The sequence below is a fragment of the Crinia signifera genome, chromosome 4, assembly GCF_055691185.1.
Source record: "Crinia signifera chromosome 4, ASM5569118v1, whole genome shotgun sequence".
Lineage (NCBI taxonomy): Eukaryota > Metazoa > Chordata > Amphibia > Anura > Myobatrachidae > Crinia > Crinia signifera.
Window position 1 is genome coordinate 180,352,668 of NC_139220.1, and position 18,324 is coordinate 180,370,991.

The 18,324-nt window shown below is 43.7% G+C and overlaps 1 protein-coding gene across 1 annotated transcript; it reads right to left on the reverse strand.

Annotated features, from left to right (window-relative positions):
• Window positions 1–8,050: 8,050 nt before the first annotated feature.
• On the reverse strand, window positions 8,051–17,580 carry LOC146074689 (syncytin-1-like). The gene is made up of 2 exons (XM_083183088.1): window positions 17,119–17,580; window positions 8,051–10,848 (listed from the first exon to the last, which is right to left on the reverse strand). The coding sequence occupies exon 2, from the start codon at window positions 10,485–10,487 to the stop codon at window positions 8,553–8,555; it is 1,935 nt and encodes a 644-aa protein (XP_083039214.1). The 5' UTR covers window positions 10,488–10,848; window positions 17,119–17,580; the 3' UTR covers window positions 8,051–8,552.
• Between the last annotated feature and the right edge of the window lie 744 nt (window positions 17,581–18,324).

Below are 18,324 nucleotides of genomic sequence, written 5' to 3' on the forward strand. Positions count from 1 at the left end.
CGAACAAACACATAAGATGCATGCAATGCTTGCGATATCGGCCCGACACATACAATCTAGATCGTGGGCGCCGTGCTAGGAAACAAGTACCGCCAATTCTTATATTATTAAGAATAGACCCCTTTGCTTCTACAATAGATTTAGGCTACAGGCTCATAATACTGTACATTAGTTTAGAGAAATAAAAAAAAGTTTGAGACATGATATTACATGTATTACTATGCTTGTATTGACCGTGTGGTTAACTATTCTTTGTACTGTTAACATCCAATGGACAAATTCAGATTATAAGCAACATTTCAGTTAATACTGTTCAATAAATATGTCTAACAAGTGCATGGTTTGTATACTATATATTACCCAGACAAAGGAAATGTATATTTATAATAGAGTTACAGATATGTTCTGCTACATGCTGTAGGGGGAACACGATGTGAATTCATTGTAGCATGCCGTTAACATTTGCATCTCAGCTGGGTCCAGTCTACTCCCATTCAAGTCTGTCACAGCAGGAATGTTTGGACGGATGAGCCTCACTATACTGTGATGTCCTTCCTGTGATGCGCACCTATCACAGCAAGAATGAAATAGGACACATCTGTAATAAAACTCAGAATTGGCTCACTGATATGTTGCCAATGGGTTAATGACTCCATAAAGGAACATTACTGAAAATAAATGCTTTGTGAGAATGTGCATTTCAGGATTAATTTAGGAATTAAAACATGTAAAACAATAAGTAACATTGCTTTTGCTCATGTAAAGAGAACAGGGGCCAGATTCTCTAAGCTTCAAAAATGATAAAATGGAGAGTGATAAACAGCCAGCCAATCAGCTCCTACCTGCCATGTCACAGACTGTGTTTGAAAAATGTCAGGCAGAAGCTGGTTGTTTATCACTCTCTATTTTATCACTTATCAAGCTTAGAGAATCTGGCCCTATATCTGGTAAGATATCAAAACCAGGAGGGTATTAAACATTCCTGCCCAGTTGTGATGTCATACTGTAGTTGGAGGTTCCTGCACTGCAATATGGCATGGTCAGTGGTTCGCTGGTAAATGCAGGCAGATGTGGTTTTAAAGTACATAGTACAATAACACTTCTTATGTGTGCAGACTTGCAGTAACAAACATGCATTCACATACCCTCCAACTGTACCGATTTAGCCGGTACAGTACCGTTTTTTAACGGTCTGTACCGGCTAAAAATAGATGTACCGAATGTACCGATTTCTGACGATTTGCGGTGGCTGCGCTGGTCGGATCCGGCCCAGCGGTGGTGTTAAAAGGAAATTCTAGCAATGCAGCAGCACCCGTTCCCCATCCCATGGGGCCTTGCGGTCCGGTCACGGCAGCCAGCTTAATGATAAAACATCACACTCACAGCTCTTTCAGCGTGCGTTCCACCTGCAGTGGAACGCACACACGCTGTTGCCGCTTCACTTCCGGGTGTCGCGGCTTGTTAGCGCTGCCCCTCCAGTCCACTGAACTCTTGCCTTTCCTCCTCCTTCTGACATCATGTCAGTGGGAGGGGTGGATTCTCGGCTCTGGCTTGTGCGTATCACCATCCTGGAACGCACAGCCATTGTATCGACCTGTATCTTATGTTATTTAAACTGCTTTGTATAATTAGAATACTTAGTTCTCGGGCTCACTTAATTCAAAACTATTAAAACCGCTGTTGCTGTCTAGGACGCAGTAAAGGATGCCCGGCGCATGCGCCGTTGATATATCTTGATGCTGGAAGCTGTGCGATGCTGTGCAGCAGAGCCAAGTCTGTGGCTGGATTCGGAGCCTCCGGTCGCAGCAGTATTAGAGTCAACTCAAACTGGGGTACACTTAAGTTAATTATACATTAAAAGTTAATGATTGCCCATCAGTCCCTTAACTTAGGGTGACAATAATATATGTCATTCTTTTGCCCCAGGTGCCTGACATCTATGTAAATAACTGTAAATATGTTTAAAAAAAAAAAAAAAAAGTGTCCAATGCCCAATACACATTCGGAAAGGGTGTGTGACCACGCCCCTTTTGTCTGTGGCCACGCCCCCTTTTGAATGTGTACCGATTTCTGCCCTTCAGATGTTGGAGGGTATGCATTCATAAAGCTGTATTTCAGGTCCATGCAAAAAGTATAAATCCAGATCCATGTAGAAAAAAAGGTTCTTTGTCTTTTAGATCCAGTTTCTTTGGAAGGCTTTAATGTTTTGTAATCAGATCTTTTATTTTTTATGTTAAATAGCGGTTTGTATACTTTTACAGTTTCATTGCAACTTGTTATTTTTTATGATAACATTCTCCTCACATAAACTTGATGGGTTATTTGTTGCCCGTATTTCCCACTGTGATCAGCCTTGTCCTGTCTCCCAACAGAAGAATTGTGGAAACATGTGGATGTGTTACTCTGCCAGGGAACTTATTATTGTCTTATTCATTGTATGAATTAACAACACAACTGTTATTTGTTGAATATGGCAGAGAAGATAGGGGCAAGGTCCCTGCTCATTGGAGTCTAGTGCTCATACTCTGTAGCGTTGCGCTGCTCCTGGGAGAGAGGAGGGGGTCTGGAGGGTGTAGGCTGTACATGGGCCTCCTCCCCTCTTACAATGCGCCTGAAGCAGTGGCGTAACTATTAAATTTGCGCCCCCCTGCTGCAAATTCGGGCAGCATCCGCCCCCCTTTAGGGTTATCAAACCTCCATACAACCCCTAGGGTTAACAAACCCCCCTCCCCCTCCTCCTCCCCATGCAGCCGGTACCTCCTGCCGCCAGCGCTTCTGTCAGGACCCAGCTCTCCCAGCTCCTGCAGCATATAAAAAGTGACACTCAGAAAATGGCTTCCCCCATAATGCAGACAGATTTTGAGGATGCTAGAGTAGGCGGCGGCCTCCTCTAGCAACCTTAAAAATGGTCTGCTGTATGGGGGCAGCCATTTTCTGATTGTCACTTTTTATTAGCTGCAGGAACGGGACCCGACAGAAGCGCCGGCGGCAGGAGTAACTATAGCCCCACAGACGACCCCCCCCCCCGGCACTCACACCTTCTCAGCGCCTCCCCACCACCGCGGGGGCTGCGGGGCTATAGTTACGCCACTGGCCTGAAGAGATATAACTAGATATTTTGGTGCCCTGTGCCAGATAGAGCTATGGTATTGGGAGCCAATTAACCTAGTATTATAATAGTATTATAGCTTTTTATTATTTTCCCAACCTTTATTAAATAGGGCTCCCTAAATTTAGAGAAGCACAAACAATTAGTTATGAGATAATTAGTTGTAGTCAATAGACCCCTTTCTTCAGCACTGAATACTTGAGGCCTTTAGTACTGTACATAAATTAATTGTGACACTTGGAATCCGAAAGCAATGTGAATTAAAGCTGCTCCCAATTAAAATCACTATCTGTGTTTTTGTTTAGTATGTTACTCACTCATTCCTTACCTTTTGTGATGAGAGTGGGGTACCAAGCAATAAAAAAAAAATCATTAAACCTGTCAGGAAGACTACTTTAAAAGATTGCACATAGTTTGTAAATATTGCCATATGGTTTTTATATGTATGTTGTACAATGTATGTATAGATAACATCTTATCCGCTTTTCCCTATGTATTCTCAACATAGTCCCAGTTGGCTGTGACTAAATCCTGATAAAACATTGGTCATTATGATAGCAATTCACCATCAAAGGACAAGACTGCAGCATAGCCAGCCAAATGGACTTCAGAATTACAAAACATTAAACATGGAGAATCTTGGCGATCTCCTGGATGGTAACTTAATACTTAATCTCAGCCTCAATCAAATCCTCATCCTTTCAAATGAAGAATATAGTCAGATTCAAGCACACATTGGGGGGACATATATTAAGATCGAATGGGTATAAATACACATATTTTTATTAATTTGATGTCAAATACGAACTTAAATTATTGTTTTGCTAATTTACTAACAGTAGAATCTGTAAAAATTTCCATTTTTTATGGTAATTACAATGTTATTTCCTTTTATGAATGAATACACCATCGAAACAACATGGATGTATTTCTCCATACACTTCAATAGGGTAGCCAAATGTACTAATAATTCTTATTTTAAAATACGTATGTATTTAGGTCGTAAACCAGTGAAAATCATAAAAAAACATATGAATTTCAAATACGTCATGATTTTAAGATTTTCACATGTGAAACTATTCACATATTAGTCCACAGCTACTCCCCAGCTCAAATGTGTGGCTTATGAAATTCCAATAAGCAAACACACACTTCTCTGTATTTTACAAACATGGCTACTTATGTACTGAATGAGCTGGTTTCAGTTTGGGCTTGTGAGCAGAAAAAGACGCCTGGCCCAGGAAACTAAACATGGTCAGCAGGTTGAGCAGCATCATGGTGGCTCATGGCTTCTTTGATTAATTTTTGTCAGTTTCTGTGTGACTCCAAGGGTGACATTCTATGGGATGAGATAAATGCGCATGTTTTTTTAGCGCACCACATCGCCGCTATTCGCCCTTTTTCAAATCGCATTTTTTGGTAATAATTCACATGTTTAATGGGATGCGCTTTGGAGGCTGAAAAGTGCGAAGTGGTGCGATTTGCGGCGAAGTGGTGCGAATTTAAGACACAAAAAAGTGTGATTTATTCCGCCGGTCATGTGCGAGTTTTGGACCAACCGGAGTGCGATTTACAAAACTGTCTCCGCATGACTAAGAACCACCCAACCTATTGGCCCACCTCTGTCCCCTCCATTATGCATCACACCCCCTATATAAAGGGGCACTGGCGCCATTTCACTCTTTGATAGGAAGTAAGGAGCATGGAGAGGAGCAGTGGCAGTGTGAGTACAGAAAGAGGTGTTGGTGGCAGAGTGAGGAGTGGCAGAGGGAGCAGTGGCAGAGTGAGGAGTGGCAGAGGAACCAGTGGCAGAGGGAGCAGTGGCAGAGGGAGCAGTGGCAGCAGCCAGCCAAGTGGGAGAGCCAGCAGTGTGGCAGGCAGCATGGCCACAGCAAGGCCAGCCCCAGTCCATGCCCTGGGCGTCCAGCCCCAGCAGGAGGAGGTGGAGGATCCGCTGGCATCCCCATCCTATAGCCAAGCCCTTGACCATACCCCACAGCAGCTGCAGGAGGGCCACATGTCAGAGGTGGAGGAAGATGGTGGTGAGGAGGAGGAAGACACTGGCATGGAGAAGGAGGGGTACATGGCTGGAGTCGAAAATGAGGAGGAGGAGGTAGAAGCCGGCCGCACAAAAAGTGTCCGAAAGGTCCGATTCTCCTATGACGAAAATGCTGCACTTGTCCGGGCTATCATGCCAGTGTTTGACCGGTTACTCGGGAAAAGTCACCACAAGACCACTGCACAGCGCAAAAGGGCTATGTGGAAGGACATCACCCAGGCGGTGAACGCTGTAAGTCAGCACAAGCGCCTGGTCAGAAATGTCAAGAAGAGGTTCAATGACATCAAAAGGCAGCTGAAAAGTAAAATGGCCATGGAGTTGGAGGAGGCCACCAAGACTGGCGGAGGAAGCCCCACCACTGTGTGCTACACATCGTATGAGGTGAAGTTGAAGCGCATCATACCCCCTGAGGTCCTGCCTGGCATGCACGTGGCGGATACCGATAGGCCGCAAACGCCATCCAGAGCTGGTAAGTGTGACCACATGCAATCTTAAATAAACATGCCAATGCTTTCTAACTGTATTCTTCACTTGAATTGTTATGCTAAGTAAAGTGCTGCTGTGGAACTACATAGCCCAGCAAGGTCATGCACAAGAAATTGCCTGCTCCTACTTTCAAATTGCTCATAATGCTGGCCCTTGTAGTTCCACAACTGCTCATATAGCAGCCTAACATGTATGTGGCCAAAAACACAGAGGTGTAATGGTGGTTTAGCTGCCATGCCTACATACCACAGATTATCCAATAGTTGTCATGTGTACAATAGTTTAATAATAATCTATCAAAAAAATCTTTTGGTTAAAAAGAAAAAAAGGTGGTGAAGAAATAATGCAGTCCTTATCCAAAGGGTATTGTCCATTATTGTCATTTCAATGCATGTTTGCTGAAAATGCTTAGCCATTGCAAGGTCCATAATGCCTGCCCATATTTCCTTGCACAGATTGTCCATCCCGAAGTGCTCACGCATCCAAGAAAAGAAGGCCCGTTGCTGCAGAATCTGTGGAAGCAGGTAAATGAACAAAAAACACGCCATTACACATACAGTACACACACCCATGTCACATCAACAATATCTCACACTACATTAATCTCCTGCTGTTACATTGCAACGGAAATGAATGTAATCTGAGCTAGGCATGTGACTTATTATTAATGTCAATGTTACATGCTCTATCGGGGTACATGTGTAAGTACATAACACCCCTAGGTATGTGCGTCCAGCATCTAAAGCCCTTTCTAAAACAGTACAGAAGAGAGTCTGGCCTATATATGCATCAGTACTTACCTCTTCATCTGTATCCACAGGTACTATACAACTAGGGACAGACCAAACCGATTCTTCAATGATGGTGTTGGACGAAATGGACATCATTCTTGAACCGGTGGAGACCTTTGCGGCAGAGGAAGAAATACAGACCTCATCACAGAGTGATCTTCCCCCAAGTGGGGTGTCTCCCAACCCACCCCCACCCACCAACACACCCCATACAGCCGCTTCGGCTTCCCAAGTAGCTAACTCCTTGGTCAATTTCAAGGACAAACAAATAGAATTCATGGCCTCCCAAAGCCTGCAAATAGGTAACATCCAGGGGTACATGCGCGACACGTTTCTTCAATTACGAAAAATTGCACGTAGTGTACGGGTAGGTGTAGGCACTCATGTGCGCATTGCTAACAGCATTGACACCCGTTTTGCAGATCTAACTTCTGCTGTGAGGGAACAGAATAGCCATATTGGCAGCCTTGCGCAAAGTATAGCTGCACTAAGCCAATCATGCACAGCGCAGACCAATGCCTTAATAGGTATGCAGGCCCAACTCCAGCATCTGGAAGCCAATGTCGGAGGTGGCGCAGCATCAACCCTCAGCAGTGTTTCTAGCACCTCAATAAGTGGCTCCCCCACTTCCCCACCCCGTCGGAGTATTAGGACCCGTGGTGGGCTGGGTGCAGGTTCTAGAAGTGGTGTAGGGTTGCCTGATGCAGGGAGAAGATAGCTCATATGTTTGATAGTTTTGTCATATGCAATACATCTTGTTACATCCCCCGACAGTTTTTATGTTTCACTTGCAAAAATGCAGATTGGTTCTCACATAGTAGACTGCAGTAAAAATGTCTAACCGCATACCATTGTGTCTGTGTCTTATTTTTAAAACAATTATTGTGTGAATTATGACATATTGTAATGGTATATGACAATGGGATTGCTCTAAAGTAGTGTGGGGTAACTCCTGGCCCGTCAAAGGTTGTGGAACTACATATTCCAGCAAGCTCTGACACTCATGGTTTGGACTGTAATGGTTATAGTGTGTCAGGGCATGCTGGCACGTGTAGTTCCACAACACCAGTGAGCCATGTTTGACAGCAAACGTAATTCATACATGTATCAAATGTACTTACAAGCTTGATACCAGCAAGGGATAGGTCAGCACCACCAGCTGCATCCGTTGGGCTCACGTGCGGGAATGCTGAGAGTCTATAGAAAGCCAACTTGTGGTCCTGCCACTCCAACTCAGAACTGGGGAATCTGATGTATGTGCGCCACAACTTCTTTAAAGCAAGTAACACTTGAGTAAAATGCTTAGAGAAAGTGGCCTGTGATACCCCCAAGGACCATGAGGTCACAGACTGAGTGGAGCCTGTGGCCAAATAGTAGAGGGCACACATTACATTAATTTGTGCAGCCCCCAAAAAGGGTCCAAATCATCTCTCACCTGCTCATATAAGTCCAACAGGTTAATGCGGTTCAGCCTAAACATCCCCACAACCTGTTGATCCGAGAGGGAGTCCAGGTACAGCCGAGCACGATACATACGTGGGGTACGCAGTAGTCGGGGGGTGTTAGGAGTAGTTTTTAACCTACCTCCTGAGGTGGACTCTAACCTACCTCTGGATAGGGAGTTGGACTTTAACCAATCTTCCTTTATCCCTTCTTCCTCAATTTGATGGCCCCCCTTAGAGCTCCGTGAGTGTTAACCCTGTATATGCTGATCAGAAAAGAAGACCATCATGTATGCAAGGTACAACACTGATTTATTGTTTACACATACAGCATATTTATACAGTATAGCATGCATGGGCTTGACAAGAGATGATTGGATGATACAGGGGTGTAGCAGGGAGGAGTTCCAGTTACTGTCTAGGGGATATATGTTATTATTATACAAGGACATGGGAGAACAGACAGTTTTTTGTAGAAAACATGTGAAATACATCTTACAGGAAATAACCTTGAGCAACGCAGCCTTGAGCAGCAGCAGACTGTCACAAAGCAGAATAGAAACATGTAATTTTCCACTCACTATAAGGCATTTGAGACAAGATGGAGAACAGCATACAAAATGGTGTATAAATCCTTTCAATCCCCTCTTAGAATCATAATTTATTTAAATTATTTGATTCTCACGTGTACTTTTCCTTTTAATACGCTGTTCCCTCACATATGTAGCATAGTCATCGGGTGTAGGGGTTTCGGAGGAAAGATCAATATACATAATAGCAACAGGTGTTGTGGTACCTATATATTTGGAAACTATTCTCCTGCCTAGTGGAAAAATACAGTAAGCAACGATTATGATGAACAGAAGTACAGTAAGTGTAATGATACCTAGTTGAGTTAAGGCATGTTTCCAGTTGCTCATCCAGCCAAACCAAGCAGCCCAGGGGTCAGTGACACCTGAGTTTTCCTTGAGCTCTCGGGATAAGTCTTCTAATTTTTTAATGGCTAGTGTGACTTTGCCATTGGGACCTGTATTGTCAGGAATGAAGGTGCAACATCCTGCAACTGTGTTTATGTATACACATGTACCACCTTTCTCGGCCAAGATCATATCCAGGGCCATGCGATTCTGGAATGTCATCTGTGATGTGGCCTCCAGTTGTTCTGCAATACCTTTCAAGGCATCCTTTGTATCATTAACAAATCTCTGTTGATTATAATACATATAGTTTATCCATGCAACATTCTTATTGATTGTAACCTGGGGCAGCAGAGATTCAAAGCCAGCAGCTACTTCATCTCGGGCCTTGAACTCGTCTGGGACACCCCGGGGTACACCAATAGTATCAATGTATACGTGTGGGTCAAAGCTTTCCAGTGGGGTACTTCTCTTTTGTCTAGGGTGTGGGTCAGGTAGGGGTGAAGGTGTTTCAATGGCTGTTGGCAAAATATGGATAGGCATAATGATTTTTGAGAGAGCACATTCGCCTCTCCATACACTGTCAAGCTTTGCTCTAATTTTCATGTCCCCACAAATGAAATAAATGTCACCAAGGGATTTCTTCATGATGGGTAAGGTTACATACCTGCGGATGGCACAGTAACCATCCGGGAATGTTTTCAGATCTACCCCCTTAGTGACATTAGAACAGTAACAAGTATAGTTGCCTGGATATATGGTGATTGTGTTACCTGGATTGGTGTTTTTTCCTAAGATGGGGTAGTTCTTCTTCCATAACTCACATTCATTATCTTTAGTTTTATTGCCAGTGTATAAGGTAAAAAAACATTCATCCTCTGATTCTGGTATGTTAAGGGGGACGGTACCAAGGTGGGGTCTGGACTTAGCACATACATAACAGTCAGTTCGGTTAGTCTGTCGTGCATTGTATTTCATCCATTCTAACCAAAAATTCACATCAGCTAAACCTGTCTCTATGGACATGGTGTCCTCATATGTGGGATTACTGATAGCAACCATATCTTTAAAGGTACTTATGTGTGGTTTGAATGGGGATAATGGCTGGGGCCTGGCGGGGGATGGTGGCTTACGGAGGGAAAGGTATTCCTGATTGTTAAACATATCTTTGAGATAGAATTGTTGTCTATCACTGGCATATCCACCTCCCCACCATACCCCTAGAACATACATTCCAGCATCACTGGGGCTGGGATTTTCAATATTTATAGTGCAATAATAGTCATATCTACCGTTATCCTTAGTGATAGTCATCCTAGAAAGTAATGGCTTACCATACTTGTCCTTTCGATCAATAGCCAAGGTGGGTTTGTATGCCCAGTCGATACCTGAATTCCACCCCACTGCTCCCCAATAATTGCAGTTATTTCCCCAATAATAATCATCTGTGACACAAATATATACATTTTTAGTCTGGCTGAGAGCTGATTTGGATGGCATGGACCACATGTTACTAGGTATGACCGTATCATAGTTTATTCGGTAAGTGGCCACGCGAGTGGTAGATGAATTGTACCAAAGGGTAAGCACATCATCCTGACTGGTAATATCCACTTCTGCGGTACAGAAATTATAAAGAACAAGAGCGAGTAAAGTCAGCAGAGCTAAGATAGGGGGAATCATTTCCTTCAAGGGTCCTCTCGGCCTCAGTAGGAATTCCGTTTTCCTCGATGTCTGGATCCCCTACCGGCAATTCTTCTCCTCGTAGGAGGTCAGAGTTATTAACTCCCGTTAGTACCTCACTGGTCCGGTCTGTGTCAATCTCAGGATCGGTGTCGACCTCTGTGTCGAAAGTAGTTGGAGTAGGGATTTTCTTCACTCTGGATGCGTGGATCCACGTTGGGTTGTCATCGGTGAGCACAGCAGTTCTTGTCACAGCGACCACCTCTGTCTCAGGACCGTAGGAGAAATCACCTGGATTCTTGTTGCGTGGAAGGACTTTAACCACAACTTTGTCTCCGACTTGGAATGGATGTGTAGGTTTCTGTGGATGACAAGGATTTTTAAGTACAACTTCATGTTCAATTTCGTCTAGTCTGTGTATTAAAGTTCTTACATATTCTTCTCTGATTACTTCTAAATCTCCTGCTTGTGTGACTAGTGGTTTCCTTGCCCAGGGGGTGGGGAAGGGGCGTCCCATTAGTATTTCAAAAGGGGAGTAACCTAGAGTCTTTGTGGCGTCATTCTTATTTCAGCTAACACAATAGGAAGGACTTGCTTCCATTTTGTGAAGGTGCCCCCAGTAGCCTTTCTCAATTTATCCTTCAAGGTGCGGTTCATGCGTTCGACAATAGCTGAACTCTGTGGGTGGTACGGAATGTGGAATTTCCAATCTATTTGGAGGGCTTTAACTAGTTCAGCAGTGACTTTGGCAGTAAAAGCAGAACCTTTATCACTATTGATTTGTAGCGGGCATCCCCAGCGCGGAATGATCTCCTGCGTGAGAATGCGGGCTACAGTTTTTGCATCTTCGGACTTTGTTGGATATGCCTCCGCCCAGCGTGAGAACATATCAACTATAACCAAAGCGTATTCCTGTTTCCCTGTACCTGGTATATGGGTAAACGGAGTGGTGGGGTATTCAAGATGTTGGTGTTTTGCTTTATTGGGATTGTTAGGGTTGTTTCTAAGACACACAATACATCTACTAACATATTGGGTGACAAGTTCTTTTGCATTTGTGATGTAAAAATCATTGGTGAGGAGCAGTGTTGTCGTGACTTTGCTGTGGTGACCTACTCCGTGATAGTGTGCTATGAACAGTGAGGCACTTGTTTGGGGGATACAGGGTTTCCCCTCTTTGCAGATTAATCCAGTCCGTGGATTCTTCTGCAGAATTGGGTATGTCCAATCTGATAAATCAGAGTTAGAGGCAGTTGCCTGTAATTCTGTAAGTAAGTATGTGTCTTCTAGTGACGGTGGTGACATTATGGTAAGTGTGAGGTTGTATGTGGATGTGGCAGCAGCTTGTTTTGCAGCAGTGTCAGCGAGGGCATTGCCCCGTGAGATATCATCTTTTCCACCAGTATGTGCTTTGCAATGGAGAATGGCAATGTGTGAGGGCAATGTGATTGCGTGCAATAAGTCAGCAATAAGTTGGGCATGTGAGATGCCTTTTCCATCAGCGCCTGTGAAACCTCGGCGCTGCCAAATCATGCCGTGGTCGTGAACAACGCCATAAGCAAATTTGGAGTCTGTGTAAATGTTGACAGGTTTTCCTGTGTACAAGTGACAAGCTCTGGTGAGAGCGATTAGCTCAGCAGCCTGTGCTGATTGCAGAGGAACTGCTTTTGCTTCAAGGACAGTTTGAGGAAGTTTAACTACTGCGTAGCCTGTCTGGTATGTTTTGTCATTTGGTCGACTGCAGGAGCCGTCGACAAAAATTATGTCGGCGTCGGGTATGGGTACAGCCGACATGTCACTTCTGGATGAAGTTTCTGAGTCGATTGTCAGAGAACAGTCATGTGGGGGAGGTGCTTCGTCATCAGGTCCTTTTAAGCCTAAAAGGGCATTAAGTATGGGCACAGGTCCTTCTGTATTTGTAGCATATTTGATAACAAGTGATGGGTTACCTAGTAAGAGTACCTCATAACCACTAAGTCTTTGGGCCGACATGTGTTGCGTATGTAAGCCTTTTAAGATGGACAGGACGTTGTGGGTAGTGTGAAGGATGGTGTTGTGTCCTAAAGTGAGTGTGGCAGCCATTTCAACAACCATTGCACAGGCAGCCAGCGCTCGAAGACAAGCAGGCATTCCTTGTACAGTGACCGGCATTACCTTTGAAAAGAATGCGACAGGGCGCATTTTGCCTCCATGACCTTGGGTGAGCACGCCCGCCACAGTTTTACAAGTGTCCCTTGCAAACAAATGAAATGGCAAAACATAGTTGGGGAGACCAAGCGCGGGACTTTTAACTAACATTGCTTTGAGCTTTTCATATGCAGAAAACATTTCATTTGACCATTGTATGACTTTGGGTTTGTCTTTGAGTGTGCACTGTCTCAAGATATTATCGTAATAGGAACAATCAGAAATCCACTGTCTGCAGTAGTTTACCATACCCAAGAAAGACAGCATATCCTTCTGGGTAGCTGGGGTGACCAGGCCCAGTACAGACTGTATGCGTTGTGGACTGATTTTCCTTTCTCCCTCAGAGAGCACAAAACCCAAGTAATTGACATGCTTTTGACACCATTGCATTTTTGTTCTGGACACTTTATGTCCACATTCACATAACCAGTTCAATAGTGATATACCATCTTCCCGGCTGGCTTCCTCCGTTGGACTACAGAGTAGCAGATCATCTGCATACTGTAGCAGGACTGAACCACAGGGGGGGTGCCAGGGTGCCAAGGTGGCTTGGAGGACTATGCTATAGACCACTGGGGAGTCAATATAGCCTTGTGGTAAACGACACCAACGACACCAAGTCATTTGTTTACCTTCAAAAGAGAAAGCAAAAAGTAATTGGGTCTCTGCGTCAATCGGAATACTGAAAAACGCATTCTTCATTCGGCAACTGTGAAAAATGCTGCGTCTGCAGGGATGGCTGAAATGAGTGTGTTAATGTCTGGCACTATTGGTGCAATTGGGACTATGAGGTCATTTACCTTCCTCAAGTCCTGTACAAATCTAATACTTCCATCAGCCTTAGCGACCGGGTTGATGGGTGTGCAGTATGGTGAGATCACATATCTCAGTATGCCTTCTTTTAAAAACTCCTGTATCATTGGTCTAAGACCGTCAATTTTCTCTGATGATAAAGGGTATTGTTTGCTGTACACGTGACTAGAGTCTGGCTTGAGTTTGGCTTTGTATGGTGTACAGGGTATGAGGCCTGTGTCATAGGGACCCTTGGCCCAAATTTCTGCATTGATTTTGTCAATTGAGGTATCAAGTGAATCTTGGGACATTAGGAAGTGTGGTGAAGTGACGTGAAGTCCACTTCCTTTGGGTGAGGGTGTAATGGAGATGTGGAATTTGTTGAAAAGATCCCTTCCCAACAAGTTGACAGGGCATTCTGAAATAACCCTGAACTGATGTTCTCCTAAGTAATGTCCGTTTTCAGATTGTATGGTCAGTTCGTCAGTCAGGTAAGTGTCAGTGGGTATCCCGTTGATTCCCATTGAAGGAGTAGTCTTTTGTAATTCACCATCATAGTGTAAGGAACACAGGACACTGGTTGTGGCACCGCTGTCTACCAAAAAGGGTAGTTTCTTCCCATTCACATATAATGTGATAAGGGGTGCATCTTCCCAGTGGGTGGTAAATTGGACAAAAGATAGGATACCCTCCTCCGGGCCCCGTCACAAGGTGGGGTCGGACCAATCAACTCTAAAACGTACATGTTCTTGGACGGGTGTGGGGCCACGTGCTGCTCTGGGTGGCCCTTGTGTGAAAGATGGTGGTCGCTGAGACCTGTGTGTGCCTGGTGGAGGTCGATATGGTTGTTGTGGTCTTTGGGGTGGGAATGGGCATTCCCTAGCCCAGTGTGTGTCTTGGCCACAATTGTAACATGTTGTGTCTTTTGCTATTGTGCCAGTGTTATTATCTCTGTTGTAAAGAGGGGCCCGATGGTGTTGGTGTGGTGGGCCTTGTGGTGGTCTGAAGGGTTTCTTTTGACCATATTGGGGTGCCCTACTCTGTCTATTTGATGGGCCCCTGTTGTCTTGTTGATAACTGTGTGTTGTGACAATTGTCTTTTTCATGTCAAAACATCCAGCTGCCTCCTTTTCATACAAATGGGTCTCAAATTCTTGGAGGGTGTCTGAAGTCCAGGAAGAGACACTTTGTTTAACTGGCGTGGAAATGGAGGGGTGTAGGTTATTGATAAAGGTGGAAATGAGTAAGGGGAATATTTCAAGAAATAGTCCCGCTTCCTCAGTCCAGCATCTTTTAAATCTCTTCCAAAATTCAGTGACTGATTCAGTGGGTTTTTGTTTACACGCCACTGCGACAGGCAATGAGGACCTCATTTTGAAGATCTTGGTCATCCCTGCTTCTATTTCTGTCCACATTGTGGCTATTGCGTCTGAATTATTTAAGGGGTATTTTGCTGTTCCTACCGTGGTTGTAATGTTTTCGAAACTTTTGATCTTACCCCAATCCCACGCATGGTGATGGTCGATTACATTATCGACAATCAGTTTTATGTCATCATGGGTGTAATTTCTGCCTACACATGCTTTCTTCAGATAGGCAATGGTTCCTGCCGCGGTTACAGAGGGTTTTGGGCAGTGTTTAATGATCCTATTTAGGTCTTCTATGTCAATTGGTTTAACAAGTAATTGGTCACCAATTGTCATGAAGGGACAGTATTCAGTTGTTGTGCCATCATAGGTGGCACCAGATTTTGTTGTCTTCGGGCCAAGTTCTGTAGTAACTAATGATTTGTCTGCTGATACTCTGGTGCTTTTTGCTAAAGGTCCTTTCTCTTCTCCCTCTAACAAAGGCATATCCTCGGTATTAGTTTCCTTTTTATCATCTAATTTAAGATCTGGTTTGGGTGGAGGTGCGGTAGGATGTAGAACATGGTGACCCACGGCCATCAGTTCTGTATCCGTGAGGGAAGGGTATACTGGACTGTAAGGTGGAGGTGAAAGGACTTTAAGTTCCTTATTGATACGAGTCTCCTCTATTTTATGGAGTTTTGCAGTGACGTCTCTAATTTTCTTTTGTTTCTTTGTCAAATTGGTGTCATGCCAGAAAGGTGCAATAATAAGCCATTGTTCACCTCCTGCACGCATGTATTTCATATCCCAGGTGGGATCTCCTGTATACCAGGGGAAGGCTTCTTTGTCCCCAAGACAAAGACCTTTTATCATTTGCATAAAGAAAGGATAATTAGAGCCGTCTCTAGGGAAGGGGTTGGGACTACATTTTTCCGACCAACCTGCCAGGTTATCTACCCAGGGGTCAATTAGGAAATAGTCTGTAGAAGAATTACGGGCTACATATTCCTTACAAGTTTCATTGGGTAAGGGTGGTGGATAGGAAATTATTTTATTTTTACTAATTTGTGAACCCATGTTTAGTTTATGTCCTTTTATGTTTGTGTGAGAACTTTCTCCACCTTTTAATTTGTTCCTGATGTTCAGGGTTTTGACTAAAGTCAAGGAAATAGAGTAGTTGACTACCTTCAGGTAACTTGTGGATCTGGTCTAAAGTTTTAGGACAGATAATAGGATATGTGAAAAGGTTAATTGGTATATCTGTTAAGAAAAATGGGTATGTCTGATCAATGTATTTTTCAATAAGTCCTGTATCCAAATGACAACCCAATATAATAACGGATTCTAAAACGGTGCCATTAGATGATGTCTTTGTAGTGAGTTTAAATCTTGTGGGTTCTCTAATGACAGATGTCAATTTGGGCCAATAATCGTCTCTGTCGGGGTTATGGTACCAGAGGACGATACTACATTTACAATTTAAACAAGTACCTATGCATGGATGTCTGGGGTGTGACATAGACGTAGATGAAGTATGAGAGCGTGAAAAATTCTTAGTATCCAGACCAGGGGCGTCGTTTCAGTAAGGCAGGAGTGTACCTACAGCAGCAGACTGAAAGGGTTGGTCTTTATCTGAATACTGTGTGAATTATGTATTCACTTTATACATCTCATAAAAATTAATGTTTATGATTGGTTAGTTATAACCACAGACTGTCTACGTGACAGTGGATAGAGTCAAGTGGTTTTATCCTGAAAACTGCATATGAAGCCTCACGTTGCGTTACCCCAAAGAGAGGGGAGCATATAGTCCGCAAGTCTGTTGGCATACAGTAATCAATGAGACAAGAGAGAGAAAGAGTTAGTGTGCGTCAACTTACCAACCGCACAAGATGTACAAGTTAAATACATATATCGCATGTGTGTTCACTTACCAACCACACAAGGATATTACACGTAATACAACTTATACTGTAAAAAAGGGATAGTAAGAAATGGCCATATAGAAAAAAGGGCGATCAAATTGAGGTGACTAATGAGCGGACCCCTTAGGTCACTCTTTATATATTACCAGATCACTGATCTGCGTGTGCACACTATAAAACAACCAGCTGAAACTTTACTACTTTTGAAGTAAAGGTCTATACGGATTCAGGATTCGATATGTCCGTGATCCGAGAACAGGCAACAGACCACGTATGGGTGTCAACAGTTCAACGGGAACGAAGATCGAAATCCCGGGCCGGGCCCCCAGCTGTTAGGAGTAGTTTTTAACCTACCTCCTGAGGTGGACTCTAACCTACCTCTGGATAGGGAGTTGGACTTTAACCAATCTTCCTTTATCCCTTCTTCCTCAATTTGATGGCCCCCCTTAGAGCTCCGTGAGTGTTAACCCTGTATATGCTGATCAGAAAAGAAGACCATCATGTATGCAAGGTACAACACTGATTTATTGTTTACACATACAGCATATTTATACAGTATAGCATGCATGGGCTTGACAAGAGATGATTGGATGATACAGGGGTGTAGCAGGGAGGAGTTCCAGTTACTGTCTAGGGGATATATGTTATTATTATACAAGGACATGGGAGAACAGACAGTTTTTTGTAGAAAACATGTGAAATACATCTTACAGGAAATAACCTTGAGCAACGCAGCCTTGAGCAGCAGCAGACTGTCACAAAGCAGAATAGAAACATGTAATTTTCCACTCACTATAAGGCATTTGAGACAAGATGGAGAACAGCATACAAAATGGTGTATAAATCCTTTCAGGGGGCTACCTGGATCTGGCGCGCAGCTTCCTCCCTCCTGCGCAGCTCCTCCAAATGGGCCACAGATAAGCAACTCCAAACCACTCTGCAAAATCTCCATGTCTGAAACCCTCACAGGTGTCCTTAATGATGTTGGGGTTTATGTAGGGGTGTTTGTGAGTGAAAATGAGGGCACCTGTGCTGAAATTAACCATGTGTGCACTTGACCAAAATGAAATCTGGGCCAAATCGCCAAACAGAACCTGGTCTGAAATAAGTGCGATTATTAGACACCTAAAAAGTGCGATTTGAGAAAACGCAGTGCATTAAATAAGCGATTTGTATACTTTTCTGTTTGAAAACATCTGGATGCGATATAAATGCGAATTAATATGCGACTTCAGTCCCTTAGCGCATCCTATTAAATTGGCGATTTTACGGAAAAATGCGATAGCGCCATTTTGTTTACTATTTATCGCCAAAAAACACAAATCTCATCCCATAGAATGTCACCCCAAGAATCTGTTTCTGGTAATGGACTCTCTGGTGTCCTCTGGTGGTGAGTCTCTGCCTTTGCAGCTCTATTCTGTGTGTGTTGCTCTGTTCACAAGACTAGCTTGTTATCTTTGGTTTCAGCTGCAGTAATTTGTGCTCTTGAGGCCTGTGCCTCTGCCTCTGCAGCAGTGTTCATTGGTGCTTGCCCCTGTTATAGTCACTTCAGACGCAAACCCTGAGACTGTTTATAGCTTCAAT